The sequence below is a fragment of the Trachemys scripta genome, chromosome 11, assembly GCF_013100865.1.
Source record: "Trachemys scripta elegans isolate TJP31775 chromosome 11, CAS_Tse_1.0, whole genome shotgun sequence".
NCBI lineage: Eukaryota > Metazoa > Chordata > Testudines > Emydidae > Trachemys > Trachemys scripta.
The window spans coordinates 72,435,276-72,451,199 of NC_048308.1; the positions used below are offsets into that span (position 1 = coordinate 72,435,276).

A 15,924-nucleotide genomic window follows, 5' to 3' on the forward strand; every position below is an offset into this window, starting at 1 on the left:
GTCCCATTGCAATTGAACTGTTAAATAATAAGAGAAGACACAGCATCAAACAGTCGGAAGGAATGTGGGGAGAGAGAATGAGAGACCCAGCAATAACAGCATGCATTAACTAGGCCAGCAAAGTGCATAGCTACTTTGTCTGGTTAAATTATAAGAGATAAGTAACAGATAAATACCAGAAGCTCCTGTTATGTGTATCTATATGCCCTTTACTTCTATCTTGGAATAGATTGATTGGAATTCAGGTTAAGTCCCAATATCCTACACTAAATATAACAAATAGTATAAAAGTTTTTCACTGCTGCTTTTCCAGTTGTTTTTTGGCCTTTGTATCATCTTCTTTTCTGCCTATATCCATGTAATATGTTTAGATATTTAATAGGTAGGGAAAATAAGCCAATAGAAAGGTTTACCAAAACCAAATGAGCATGGCAGGCTCCAGGCACCAGCAAACCAAGCATGTGCTTGGGGCGGCATTCCAGCCAGCCTTTTTTTTTTTTGCTTGGGGCTGCAAAAGTCTAGAGTCGGCCCTGGGGAGCAACGCCCGCACCTTATGGCCGGGCAGGCTCCAACCGCAGGACACTCAGGCTGGGGGCCGCCCCGCGGGGTGCACGGAGCCGCCTGCAGGCCCACCGCTGCAGCCGGGGCTGGGCGAAGCAACCCGAGCCACCCAGGGACTGTGGCAGGGCAGCCAGGAGCAGCAGCAGGGCCATAGTGGGGACCGGTGCCCAGGGCGCTGCTGTGCAGGGCCCGCATCCCACTTTCCGGGGCTCCGCTCCCTCTGGGGCTGTCCTGCCCCGGCTCCTCAGCCCTATGCCGGGCGGTCCCCCGGCTCTGCCCTCCCAGGTCCCAGCCGTTCCTGGAGGCGGGAGCCCCAGCTGGAGGGACCCTGAGCTGAGGCGCGGCCCGGGAGCCCCGCTGCTTACCCCGACCCTGCCAGCGCCGGACTGGCTGGAGGCGAGAGGGGAGTGGGTGGAGTCAGCACTGGTGGGGGGGAGCCCAGGGCTGGGGCGGCAGGGGGTGCGGGTGGGGGAGGGTGGGGTGGGAGGGAGAGCCCAGCGCTAGGGCGGCAAGGGGGGGAGAGCCCAGCTCTGGGACGGCAGGAGGTGCGGGTGTGGGGGGAGAGCCCAGGGCTGGGGGGCAGCCAAAAAAATTTTTGGCTGGGGCAGCAAAAAACCTAGAGCCAGCCCTGCGAATGAGTAAAGTTTCTCCCTGATGCAATTCCATTGACCTCAGTCGACTTACCCTGAGGATAAATTAACACAAACAAAAACTTCAATTAGGGACAGTTCAGGCTGGACTAGGACACACTCCTGGCCCCCATCCAAAACCTTAAAAGCAAATAAGAATAAGGGAAACATCTGACGCTTTCCTTGCCACCCCTTCACTTTGCTTGCAATACGTTTGAGAACAGACTCGCTGTTCCATAAGGCTTTTGCTTCCATCGCTCACAGTTATCAAAAAGATTCTGGATGGGAGCTTCGCTATTTCATGGATTTTTTTTGTGTACAAAAATGTTTCAAATACACCATTAAACTAACTCATTGGCACATCTTAGTAAAATGATCCTTTTTCTTACTTCATGGAGCAGGAAAGTTGGTGCACTTTGTAACATGGGGAAAAGAAAGGTAATTCCTTCACAAAGTAATATTTTGCTGAAGATACTGCTGTACTTTTTTATTATTAAAGGTCACAATCTCTTTGTTTAAAGGAGTAATATTTAAGACATCTTCTTTTGTAATGCATTTGGCAGCTCTTCCAGCATTTTGCAGTAGGTCAGCTCCTCTGAACCTCCTTCTTACCACAGGCAAGAGGAACATGATCTGTTTGAAACCCCCCATTAAACTGTGTCATAGGACATTAATGTGATGTTAACTCAGGTGATACAGCAACTTAATACCTGTGAACTCAAGTGCATGATAAAGCCATCACTTCTCTGTCTGGCTGTAGGCCCAAGTTCATAGAATTATAGAATCTCAGGGTTGGAAGGGACTCAGGAGGTCATCTAGTCCAACCTGCTGCTCAAAGCAGGACCAATACCCAGACAGATTTTTGCCCCAGATCCCTAAATGGCCCCCCTTAAGGACTGAACTCACAACCGTGGATTTAGCAGGCCAATGCTCAAACCACTGAGTTATCCCTCCCCCTGTTGTATGTACAGGAAAGAAAGAACCACAACTGAGGCAGAATTTTGGGTCCAGTGGAGGAACGAGTCATTCTTCTGCCCCCACCAGACTTTCCCTACTTGAGGGACTATGATGTTCTGGAGGCAACACAGATAAGTAAGGGGTTTTGTCACTGCCTGCCCTGTAACCTTGGAGGCCTCTGTGCCGTGCAGCTATGGTTCAGATCCCTGACACCAGTTGTCAATCCACAAGCATATAATCTCGCCCTGCCTCTCACCAGTTCAGTAACTCTTCACAGGGTGATACCAACAATCCTTCCAATCTGGAGTCTCCCTAAATACATCCTGCCTGAGTTCTGAATGACCAGCTATTTGCACTGCTCCACTCTAGCTCGTCACCCCTGAAGGCATGAAACCAGCTGCCCAGATATCAGCTTGCTTTGACACATTCACTCCAAACAGTTTGCACGCTTATATATTAGATAAAAACCCTTTTCTAATAAAAGGTACGTATTGCCTGTCCCGACCCAAAGGCACATACCGTCCAGTCCTGTGCCTCCACCCTCCTCCCCCCAGGAGCTGGTGGGATTAGCTGCCCTGGCCAAGGGAGATGGGGCTGGAAGGTTCCTCCCTGTTACCAGATTTGCCCATTACTTTGGGGTATGCTCATTTATTTGGGTTACTCTTCTGGGGAAGGGGATTCTGTAATTCTATCAATATACTCAAGTATCAGTGGGTAGCCATGTTAGTCTGTATCTACAAAAACAACAAGAAGTCTGGTGGCACATTAAAGACTAACAGATTTATTTGGGCATAAGCTTTCGTGGGTAAAAACCTCACTTCTTCAGATGCATAGAGTGAAAGTTACAGATGCAGGCATTATATACTGACACATGGAGAGCAGGGAGTTACTTCGCAAGTGGAGAACCAGTGTTGACAGGGCCAATTCAATCAGGGTGGATGTAGTCCACTCCCAATAATAGATGAGGAGGTGTCAATTCCAGGAGAGGAAAAGCTGCTTCTGTAATGAGCCAGCCACTCCCAGTCCCTATTCAAGCCCAGATTAATGGTTTTAAATTTGCAAATGAATTTTAGTTCTGCTGTTTCTCTTTGAAGTCTGTTTCTGAAGTTTTTTTGTTCCATTATAGTGACTTTTAAATCTGTAATAGAATGACCAGGGAGATTGAAGTGTTCACTTACTGGCTTTTGTATGTTACCATTCCTGATGTCCGATTTGTGTCCATTTATTCTTTTGCGGAGGGACTGTCCGGTTTGGCCAATGTACATGGCAGAGGGGCATTGCTGGCACATGATGGCATATATAACATTAGTAGATGTGCAGGTGAATGAGCCCTTGATGGTGTGGCTGATGTGGTTGGGTCCTCTGATGGTGTCGCCAGAGTAGATGTGGGGACAGAGTAGGCAACAAGGTTTGCTACAGGGATTGGTTCCTGGGTTGGTGTTTCTGTGGTGTGGTGTGTAGTTGCTGGTGAGTATTTGTGCCCCCTCAGTATCAGCTGGCACGAGTCATCCCTGGTATGAAATCAGTTGGTTTAACTGCTCATTTGGGAGATTTAAACCTTCAGTCCTCCACTTGGAGTGTGATTGCTCTGAAATTATTTTGATAGCTCTTCTATCTCAGGGCTTGTCTACATTACGAAATTAGGTCGAATTTATTAAAGTCGACCTTTATCCCCTGATTTTACAAAATCAATGCTGTATGTCCCCACTATGCACATTCCGTCGGCGGAGTGCATCCCCACTACCATGGCTAGCATTGACTCACGGAGCGATGCACTGTGGGCAGCTAGCTCACAGTTCCTGCTGCCGATTGGAATTCTGGGTTAGGTTCCCAATGCCTGATGGGACAAAAATATTTTTACAAGGTGTTTTGGGTACATATCGTCAGCCTCCCATGATGCACTTGGCTCCTCCCTCCCTGAAAGCAATGGCAAACAATCATTTTCGCAGCTAAGCCTGGGTTACTTGTGCAGACGCCATAGCACAGCAAGCATGGACCCTGCTCAGCTGTACGCTGCTGGTGTGAGCGTCACAAACACCTTGTAGAAACTTGGCTATCCAACTACAGAAGCAGTTTCTCCTCCCTTGGTGTTCACACCTCAACTGCTAGCAGAGCACCTCACCCTCCCTGATTGAACTAACCTCGTTATCTCCATACTGATTTATACCTGCCTCTGGAGATTTCCATGACTTGCATCTGAAGAAGTGAGGTTCTTACCCACGAAAGCTTATGCTCCCAATACTTCTGTTAGTCTTAAAGGTGTCACTGGACCCTCTGTTGCTTTTTACAGATTCAGACTAACACGGCTACCCCTCTGATACAAACACCTTGTGCATCGTCCTGCGGTATTTGCAGAGCATAGTCAGGATCCACTGCACGGAAGAATATGGTGCCATGCAAATAGCTGTACTGGAAGTCATGGAATGGAGCAATTTGCACATGCTGGCAGTGGCAGCCGAGCTTGTTGACACAGTGGATTGCCACTTCTGGGCCCGGGAAACAAGCATAGACTGGTGGGACCACATCGTGATGAAGCTATGGGATGAGGAGCAATGGCTGCATAACTTTCAAATGCATAAGGTCTCTTTCGTGGAACTTTGCGAATTGCTTTCCCCAGCCCTGAAGCGCAGAAATACGAAAATGAGACCTGCTCTGACAGTTCAGAAGTGAGTGGCGAAAGCCCTGTGGAAGCTTGCAACACCAGATTGCTACCAGTCAGTCAGAAATCAATTTGGAGTGGGTAAATTTACAACGCAGGCTGCTGTGATCCAAGTAGCCAGGGCAATCAATTCACGTCTGCTGAGAAGGGTAGTGACTCTGGGAAACGTGCAGGACATAGTGGATGGCTTTGCTGCGATGGGGTTTCCTACTTGTGGTGGGACGATAGACGGAATGCACATCCCTATCTTGGCACCAGACCATCTTGCCAAAGAGTACATAAACGGGAAGGAGTACTTCTCAATGGTGTTGCAAGCGCTAGTGGATCACAGGGACCATTTCAGTGAAATCAGCGTGGGATGGTCGGGAAAAGTACATGATCTTTAGGAACTCCAGTCTCTTCAGAAAGCTGCAAAAAGGAACTTTCTTCCCAGACCAGAAAATTACCATTGGTGATATTGAAATGCTAATAGTTATCCTTGGAGACTCAGCCTACCCCTTGCTCCCATGGCTCATGAAGCCATACACAGGCAGCCTGGACAGCAATAAGGAGCAGTTCAACCATAGGCTGAGCAAGTGCAGAATGGTGATAGAATGTGCCTTTAGACGTAAAGGGGCACTGGTGCAGTTTACTCACTAGGTTAGACCTCAGCGAAAGCAATATTCCCATTGTTGTTGCTGCTTGCTGTGTGCAACATAATATCTGTGAAAGTAAGGGGGGAAAATTTCTGGTGGGGTGGGGGTTGAGGCAGATTGCTTGGCTGCCAATTATGAGCAGCCAGACACCAGGGCAATAAGAAGAGCACAGTGAAGCGCACTGTGTCTCTGAGAGGCTTTGAAAACCAGTTTCATGCATGATCCAACACTAATGTGACAGTTCTGTGTGTTGTTCTTTACCAACCTGCCCCCTTTTCCGCATGTATTGCCCTGTAAAGTAAAGCCCCACCACCGATAGTGTACACAGTGAATAAAGAGGCTGTTGTCCTCTATTCATGCATTTTTATTATGCTAACAAACACTGAACAGAGCCAGCAATGAATAGCAAAGATAACCCAGGTCTAAGGGCCTGATAACACAGTGGGGGAGGGTCAAGGACATGTAGCTTATTACAATTGCACTGTCTAGCAATCAACGCGGTGGGAATGAGAGCTTTCTGCTCCACAAACCATCCCCTGGAGTTGAGTTCAAGGGATAACTGTGCTTCTCACACACACACACACACACACATATTCTAGGACGTCTGGGAAAGGAGGATATGGATCTTGGTGAGGAGGGCAGCTGGTTCATCATTGGGTGCAGTGGGACTCTAAAGTCTAGCTGCCTTTCCTGCACCTGAACAGACGCCTCAACATGTTTGTTTGCTCCCCCATAAGCCGCAACATCTCCTCTTGCATGTTACGCTCTTGTTCCCTGCTAGGGTGACCAGACGTCCCGATTTTATCGGGACTGTCCCGATGTTTGCTTGTATGTCCCGCGTCTCGACCAATGTTAGGTCGGGACACTGGACAAACAAGCAAATGCTCCGGAGCCCAGAAGTGCTTGCACGCCCTCCCACCCCAACTCCACCCCTCCTTCCCCCATTGGCTCCCTCCCCAAATCCCCGCCTCTTCCCCAGGCTCATCATTCCTCCTCCCTCCACAAGCGCTGGAGGGAGGCCCCGGAGACGCAGAGGGAGCGCGGGGCCGGGATGAGTGAGAGTCCGGCCTGGCCCTGAGCACAGGCAGGACTCAGTCAGGTGGTAGGGAGAGTAGGGGGGTGGCCCGTGGGGCCAGGCGGTGGCTTTTCTCCCCACCTCGGTAGCCGGACTCGGGAGCAGCCACTGCTGCAGCTCCCACTGCCGCGGGGGGAGGAAGTGGCCATGGCGCTCAGTAGCTGCGGCTCTGGCACCCAGACCCGAATCCTCCAAGCCCGGGCCTCTTGCGGGGACCCAGCAGCACGCACGCTGTGCCCAGCCCCTGGCCAGTCACGTCTGGGCTGGCTGCCTAGCTGGTGCAATCCTGCGGTGGCCCCAGGGCGGAGGCATCGGCAGCCCAGCCCCATTCGTTCCCCTGCGGGACCCGAGCGGGATGGAGCGGCTGGGGCCTGCTGCCCCCACTCCAGGGCCGCCGCGGGATTGCACCAGCTGGGCAGACGCGACTGGCCAGGGGCTGGGCACGCGCAGCGTGCGCGCTGCTGGTGTAGGGATATAAAAGAAGGTACTAACAGTGATTCCTCAGGGAGGGGCCGGCAGCCACATGGAGTGAGCCGGCAGGAAGCCGCTCAGCTCCGCTGCGCTGCCGGTGGTGAGTGGGGCCCCCGGGCTGTTTTAAATGGCCTGGGGGATGCGTGGGGTGGGGGTTCCCAGGGCGGAAAGCGGGGCCGAGGGAGAGACCCGGCCTCAAACATTGCTGGAGCCGGGCCCCGGGCCAGGAATACTCCTGGTGCCCAGGCACCACGAGCTCATAAAACTTACCGCCCATGAACAGATCATGTGGAAAAGAGAGAAGATAGTTATTCATTAAATTTACGCAGACCCATATAAGTTGAAACTTCTACCTTGAGGCCAATAATCTCCCATTTGAAAGGGTTATTGCTTATAAAGTGCTTCCTGGAAACTGTCGTTTAATTGTAAAACAGTAAACACTGACCCGAGAACTAACACCGTTTCACAGCAATGCAAGCAAGTCAAAGCGGCAGCCGGGGGGGACTCTGCAGCTCTTCGTTTCAGTTTCTGCATTCAAAACTTTCTTAGCAGAATGTTTTGTTTTTCTTACACTGAGATAGCTCCTGGGATTAGATCTCTTTATCCACCCATGATAAAGTTTCTTCCGCTGTTAATATTTGTGGGCTTTGCTGAAGGGGGGAAGCTGTTGGTGATGCCTATGGACGGAAGTGCCGGGCTGAGCATGCGTCTTATCGTGGAGAAGCTCCATCAGAATGGGCACGAAATAGTCCTTGTGGCACCAGAAACAAATCTGTTTTTGAAATCAGGCAAGAATTTCACAATTAAGACCTATCCAGTGCCTTACAAATGTAACCCTTCTGCCCATCTAAGTTGGCAGCAACAAGGGCCGGGTTCTGTATCTAGGGGTTCCGTTTCAATAACGCAATGCAAAACCGGCTCGAGCCCCCACCCAGTGACCTGGGACAATTACATACCACCCCCTGGGCGCCTCTAAGAGGCAATACTTCCCCTCTCGCAAGCACGGAGTCTGAGTGTAGCAGAAAATGTTTAATAACATGAGGTAAACGACATCAGCATTAAATTGGAAAAACACCACAAACAGGATTCCTCACACAAACCATGAGCAAAAGACCCACCCCAGCAAATTGGCCTGTGTCCTTTCCCTTTGGTTCTTGAATCCAGCAATCCAAAAATCACCCAGAGTCCCCAAAGTCCAACACCCCCAAAGTCTCTTGGGTCCAGCAACCATCCAAAGTCCCAAAAGTCCAACAACCCCCAAAGTCTCTGTCCCTGGTCAGTTCAGCCCCAGAGTAAAAGGGGGGCACACAGGGTGTTAAGGGGCACCTTACATGATCTGAGGCCGGCCGGCCATCTCTCCGTGGGGTTCCGCCGCAGCCTTCACCATGAGCCAGTCCACTTCCTGCCGTCCCACGAACTGCTCTGCTCTACGAGCTGTTCCATTCCACTCACCGACCTGTGAGCCGCTCTAACTGTCCCTGCAAACAGCTCTGCTTGCCATTCCTTGGGCCACTCCAACTGCCCCCACAACACTCCACACCGCTCCTCCAGTCGTCCGCACAAATTGCTCTGCCAGCTGCTTAGCAATATAGCTTCAGGCTCCCCCACTTGTTAACACAGCACTCAGTGATCTCAGCTCTTAATAACTTTAGCTCTTTTTGTGAATTCAGCTCATAGCGGGGGAGCCCCAGTGCTGGTGCACCATTGGCCCAAAATAAATGCAGCTCAGCAGCCTGTAACTAGACTCCTAATGGAATCAAAGCTAGTTCTGACATTCAACAGTGGAGAGAAGAGATGGTGCAATTGGCATTTCAAGCCCTCAAAGGACACCCATACTATCACATACAAATACCTGTCCCCATCCTCTCTCAATTTACTGGGTTTTGTAACCCATGCCCCTTGTCAAGCAAGTGCTACTTAGGCAATGGTGAGTCCTTCTGTCCTACAACAGTTCCACTGGCCTTGATTCACAGAATCAGGGTAACAAAACTTTATTCTTTCTGCCCCAATAACAGAGAAACTGGGGATCCCACACCAGCCAAAGTAACCACTTTCAGTTGCTGTTGTTTCATGCCAGGCGGGTGGGTGTGCCTATGCAAACAAGATCAGCCCCTGGAGTTCTTTTCCACACTTGCCATAATTCACCACCAGATGTCAGGGTAGAGCTCATCCTGACTCTGCTTACACAAAGATGAACATGTGGATGCACTAATGGAGACTTTTGGTAAAGATCGCTTTGTTGAGCAACCTTTTTTAAATGTTGTTATTTCACTATATGAAAGTCTAGCACTAGCATTCCAGATGCTTTTCCAAAGCTGCGAGAATTTGTTGAGCAACAAAGAACTGATTCGATATCTCGAAGAAAGTCAATTTGATGCCATCCTCACAGAGACAATTGGCATATGCGGGACAGTAGTTGCTGAGTATCTGTCTCTCCCTTCTGTGTTCTTCTTATGTGGATTTCCATGTGACTTAAGATCCAAGGCAACTCAGTGTCCAAGTCCACATTCTTATGTCCCAGGAATGTTTACTAGCAACACAGACCACATGACCTTTACCCAGCATGAGCAGAACCTGCTACACAGCACACTAGCACTGTGAGCTTGTATTGCTCTCTATTTGCCATTTGAACAGCTGGCTTCTGAGTTTCTTCAGAAAGAAGTGACTGCATAATCTCTTAGATCAAGGCTCTGCTTGGCTAATGAGACTAGACTTTGTATTCGAGTATCCGAGGCCAGTGATGCCCAATATGGTCTTTGTTGGTGGATTAAACTGTGCTGAGTCAAAGCACCTGTCTCAGGTATGTACATTCTGTTTGCCCTTTATTAATACTGGGCCAAATCATGACATGTGGAGTGTGAAGTCCAGCCAAGCTTCTTCCACCCTTAGGTGGTTGGGAAGCAATCTCTAGTCAGTGCCCATATACTGCAGGGGTATTACCCAATACTCCTTTGTTGGGAGCAGGGGCTTTCTGACTGAGTGACAGCCAGACACACAGGAAAGGGACAAAGCAGCCTTCTAGGCTCCCCCCGCACTGGAATTGAAGTTGGCTGACAGTTCTGAAACTGAATTGTCAACTGAATTGTCAACTACCAAAGAAGGCCTTAGGGCTGAAAGAGCCTCTCACCATTCCCTGCTGCAAGAAATCAGTCTATACGAGGGGAGCTTCGCTGCAGGATGCCATTAGAAACACACTCATGGCTTTGTGTGTTCCTTGTTCCTGCCTGTCACATGACAGGCCAAACTATGAAAGTGTTCCATTCTTTTTGCAATATATTGTGCATTTAGTGTGGCAGGTGTGATCATAAACGCATGGAGGCCCAGTGCAAAGCCAAAGATGGTAGAGGAACATGTTTTGCACTAAGGCCAGCCAACCTTTCCTACATTAGATGTTAATTTTATTAAAAGGTAACAGTTTGATAGCAATAGCCTCTATGGTCCACAGCAGAGAACTGCAGATTAAAAGTGTTTCCCCCGGTCACAGGTTTGGGAGCCAGGACTCAGTTCCAAAACTTAGGACTGTTTTGTCCAAATTGGAACAGTTAGGACAAATGATTATCTGAATGACATTTTCAGCACTGGAAGCAGTTGTAGGATGAGAGGGAGAGGCACAACAGGATACACAATGCCTCCTCAAAGAAAGAGTTGTATTATTGAATGTATAAATGATCAGTCACCATTCCTCAGTTTTGCCATCTGTAAAATAGGTATCAGTACCCACCTCACAGGACTGGCGTAAGACTGGATCACATGTTTGTAAAACAGTTGTGTGAGAGTCTCTTATTGTCTGAAATATTCTGATGAAAGCCACTATAAGAACACAAAGAATTTTTTACATTGAAAAGTAGGATGGAGGCGAGGGGAACTACAGACATATGTGTTATTTGTGGGGGAGTTTACCATGGTTTTCAAAGCCTTTTTCATGCCTGCAGGAATTAGCGCAGACATGGGGCAACTCCGTTAGCACAAGCTGGATCAAGGTATAAATTGCACCTTCCTGGGCTCCAGGGGAGATTGCCTTGAGGGAGGACAGACAGTGGTGCCACCAGCCACATACTAAAAGGCTTCTGCTGAAGTGGAACACTTTTAAGTGCTAGTTAGGGCTTAAAAAGTAGTCCTGCCAAGTGGCACTGCTCAGGGGATGCACTGAATCTGCAGGGGCCCCAATCTCCCTGGCCACAGCTTTCTGTAGCTAGCCCCACCCATTTTGTGAGAGGGTCAATAAAGGGGAAGCTGCTGCTGGCTGTCTGCCTGTAATGGCAGATTTTCTGCCAGCAGAATCTCCAAGAGCAGCTAACAACATAGACCCAGGGCTGAATCCAGGGTAAGTTGTACAGTGAAAAGTAATGCAATTTAACATCCTCCCATTTCTTGCATATAAACTCTGGGAATTGCCACACTGAATCAGATCACCAGTCCTTCTAATCCAGTATCACATCTCTTAGTGCAAGATGCTTTAGAGGATACTGCAAGAAACATAGTAGTGGACAATAATGGAATAACAGAGTTGTGCAGGAAATGGAAATTCTGTTTTGTGGAGGAATTTGATATTTTGAAATTTGTTTTTATTTCAGCCAGGAACGAAACCAAAAGTGTTAATTCGCCATGAAAGACAATTCTGAAAAAAAAATTAGATGGATTGAAATGTTTTGTTTCCATTTTGACTTCTTTGTTTATAATATCCACTGTAACACAAAATTTAAACAAATGTGAAACCAAAATCTATTCCAAAAGAAAATAATCAAACCCCTCAGTTAATGCTTGCCTTCTGGCTGTAGAATAAAGTTTTGTATCCCTATTGTTCTAGTCAAATGTAATTGTGGATGGTCCCACTGTCGGGAGAAAAGTTAGGGCATCCACCCCTATTGCTTTCATAGTCTCCTCACAGCTTCCAATTTTTTTTTTTCTTCTTCCTCTTAAAGCTGTTTCTCGTTTCATTCCAGGGTCATTTTATCTTTAGAAAAGTAATGATTTCTCAATTTTCTGTGTTTACTGACTCTTACAATTACAGCAATTAATATTCCCTTGGGGAGGGGAAGTGGGATAGTATAGCTTTTAGAGCTACGTACCATCGGGTACATTCTTTCCGCTTTACTAAGAGCTTAGGCTGCCAGCTCATGACAAGCTATCCAACAATTATCAATGAGATTTAAAGACCGTGAAGATTTCTTAATTGAAGGGGTAATAGTTGCCTCAATATGAAGCCAAAATGAGCAAAACGTGGTCGGATGTTTGGTGCAGCCAGTCACTAACGTTTTAAAACTGAAAATAGCTTTTGAATGCAGATCATCACTGATTCCACTTTAACCTCTTCTTTTTCCATTCCAAGATTATGTGACTTGCTTGGTCTGATCCAGTACATGTGCTCAGGGGCTGCCTGCTGGGGGGGACAGGGGAAAACCACCTCCCTTCTCGCTCAACGGTTAGAGACCTCTAGTTCAAGTTCCCCCTCCACCTGCTGGGGAGAAAGTATTTGAGCAGGGATCTGCCACCTCCCAGGCGAGTCCTCTAACCTATGGGATATTGTGATGTGCATAGGAGTTCTGTTAAGAAACTGGACATGATTTTCCTGGCCTCAGCCATGTGGTCTGGATAAGGGTAAGAAAGGGTGATACTGTTGTTATGCGAGAGGGTTCAGACTCCTGTGACTATCGTTTTATATACTCCACCCAGGCAAAGTCTCCAGATCTATCAGATTGGCAGATGTGTAGTCATATTGCTTAATGCACCACTGGACGGTATTCAGATACTGCGGTTATGAGTGTGGAATAAAAACCTATTTAGAACAGTCTCATCCTCCTCACCAGTCCAATGGCAGGACTTTTATGTGCCCCTGGAAGAAAGGACAGACTTTGCCCATTAATCTCTGTGCTCTGTTTCTCTATCTGCAATATGTGGATGGTATTTTCTTGCTTTTAGGAGTTTTGAGGGACGTCAAGTATTAATGTTAGTAAAGTGCTGTGAGAGCAGGTTCATCTCAGGTTTGGGGCAACAGTTTTGGTCAGTTCTCATTTGACCCAAACTGATTTACCTGTCTTTTCGGTCTTGACCACTACTTTTGTCAGTTGTAAAAGTATTCAGAAAAGTTAACATACTGCAGATCTCTCAAAGCTAATGATTAACAAATGCTGAAAGAACAAAATGCCAATTTAGTTCACATGAGAACAAGCACGTACTGCCAAAAAGTGGGTGTTGTTTCCCAGAGTATAAAAAGTTGTTTCAAACCTCTGTACAGTAATGGAGTCTTTTTCTATCATCTACTGAGATGGCTTTTCTTTTTCATCAACTTTACCAATTTGCATCAGGGTTTCTTCTTTTATTAACTTCCTACAACTTTGCTGAAAGTGGCAAGGTGTTGGTGATACCACAAGATGGAAGTCACTGGCTCAGCATGCGTGCAGTAGTGGAGAAACTCGGTGAGAAAGGGCATGAAATAGTAGTGGTTGCTCCAGAGACAAATTTGCTCTTGAAAGAATCAGAGCATTACAAAAGGAAAACATATGCTGTGCCTTACGCCCAAGAAGATCTTGACCAGAGTTTTAGTAAATTTGCTAACAGTCTCTTTCGTGAGGTCTCTTTTCCCTACACTATTCTTGCGGAATACCGGAACAACATGTACGTCATTAACATGTTTTTTCACAACTGTGACAGCCTGCTGCAGAACAGAGAAATCATACGATACTTGGAAGAGAGTAAATTTGATGCACTCTTCACAGACCCAGCGTTGCCATGTGGGGTGATCCTGGCAGAATATCTGTCCATCCCTTCCGTATACTTCTTTCGTGGATTTCCATGCAGTTTAGAGCATGCAATCTGTAAATCTCCAAACCCTGTTTCCTATGTCCCAAGATGCTATACTAGTCACACAGACCACATGACTTTTTCCCAGCGAGTGGTAAACCTACTGGTTAGCTCTTTAGAGACATCACTGTTTAAGGATTTGTATACCAAATACCAAGACATTGCATCAAAGTTTCTCCAGAGAGATGTGCACTTACCAACACTTTACAGAAATGGCTCCATTTGGCTACTGAGATACGACTTTATATTTGAGTATCCCAAACCAGTGATGCCCAACATGGTCTTCATCGGAGGCATAAACTGTGAGGAGGGAAAGAACCTATCTCAGGTATGTCCAGTGATTCTGTTTTGTGTTTGCACTTTCATTTTGATATTTTTTCTGTGGAAAAAGCTGTAGATGAGCAATGGGTATTATAGCTCATTATAATGTGCCTAATTTACACACCCTCCTCCATGGCTCTCCACACAAAATACAAAATAGGATGCTGCCTGCATTGAATGTGAATCAGACTCCAAATGATTTTCTCTTGCTAGTGACAAACTGTATTGCCTTAACATAAATTAAAAGTCTAAGCAATATTACCAAACAAAGATCCATAATTCAAGCTTTATGAAAAAGTAGGTGAGCTAAAGTTCGCTGTTGTGCAGCAGTGTAAATCTGGAGACAAGCCATTGACAAGCTCAAGTTCCTTTCTTCCAGTTTAACTTAAACACTCTCCAACCACTCCGATGAAACTGCTCTCTCCAAAGTCTCAAGTGACCTCTTCCTGGCCAGATCCCTGGATTTTAGCTCATCCTTATCCTCCTTGAGCTCTCAGCTGCTTTTCATCTCTGCTGATCACACTTTCTTTCTTGAAGCTTTGTTCTCTGCAACACTGTCTCCTTGTTCTTGTATGAGAAGGTGTCCATGTGTATCCCAGTGAGAGTGGCGGGTGTCACAGGATAGTTGGTCTCTGTGGTAGACTGAGCCAAGCTCCCCTGGACTCAAGCAGGTGAGCCTAATCTAACTAATTAAATAGGACTACATCTGGATCTATAAAGGGCTGCTTGTGGGCAGCTTGGGAGAAAGGACTGAGACAGGCTGAGCCTGGGGGAGTAAAGCCACCCTGGAGTGGAGTTAACTCCTGTGGTGGGTACCTGGAGCAAGGGGCTCAAGGAAGGAACCACACAGCTGCAGCTCTAAGAGAGTTGCAGAGCTGGTGGAGGCAAAGAAGCTTCCAGGAGCTAGAATGCCAGAGACCCTTGGCCCTGAAACTTGGGGGGCCAAGGGTCTCTGGCATTCTAGCTCCTGGGGCCCAGGTATTGACTTAAGACTGCCTTCTGTTAGTTTGTTTGATTAACCATTGTTATAAAACCTCCATAACTGAGACTGGACATGCCAGCGCATGCTTTGAGCCGGGGAGCAGCAGCAGCCCACCCGGTGACAGAGGGTGTTAGAATAGCAGGATGCGTTGAGGCCACAAAGGCTCCTCACACTGCCACGGAAGGACATAAAGAACAGTCCCGTCCCTCCATCAGTTCCCTCTTACTGCCCATGGCAGTGAAAGGGATTCCAGGGAGCCTCTGACCGCTGCTCTCTTTAGGGACTTTGATCTAGCTCTTGTCCAACGAACGTGGTGAAGAAATACTATCTTCTCCCTCTCATCTCAGGGTGAGTTCCCCACCCCACCCCCAGAAAAGAAAAAGACAATAGCGACCCTCTGTACGGTGGGGTGAGACGCTGCACGCCAACCACCAAGCCTCATGGCGCAACCCAAACCCTCAGGATTCCAACGCTGCCCTTCCTGTGACGGGCCGATCCCCATCAAGAACAGACAGAGATGCTATCTTCTCTGCCCTGGGGAGAGCCACATCCTGGCTAAGTGCTCTGTGCCAAAGCCTTTTCTTCCAGGATCTGCCAGTCCAGTGATGCTTGGCTCAACTATATCTGCTTGAGCAATCCAGTCATTTTACTTTAGACCCAGAGGTGGCCATTATGATCAGAGTAAGGCCCAATAGACCAGCATCGGCCAGCATTCCCTCAAGTATACATCACACCCGGGACCAGGCAGCGGAAAGAAGGTGAAAAGGACATGACAGAATTGACAGCAGGGACTTTGATGCTGGTCGATGCCAAGTCCTAGTGCACTGAGGATG

At 47.8% G+C, this 15,924-nt stretch overlaps 1 protein-coding gene and 1 pseudogene across 2 annotated transcripts in view; both read left to right on the top strand.

Moving 5' to 3' along the window:
• The window catches only part of LOC117884789 (UDP-glucuronosyltransferase 1-6-like), a 107,991-nt gene that overhangs the window by 21,350 nt on the left and 70,717 nt on the right, over positions 1-15,924 (top strand). The window contains exon 1 of one of the 2 annotated variants that reach the window (XM_034785586.1): positions 13,197-14,116. The exons of the other annotated variant lie outside the window; for it this stretch is intronic. Within the exon in view, the coding sequence (XP_034641477.1) occupies positions 13,253-14,116 (864 nt within the window). The 5' untranslated portion in view covers positions 13,197-13,252. Of the gene's footprint in view, positions 1-13,196; positions 14,117-15,924 lie in introns of those variants that run through there. 2 annotated transcript variants of the gene reach the window in all.
• Positions 9,289-12,325, top strand: LOC117884679 (annotated as a pseudogene).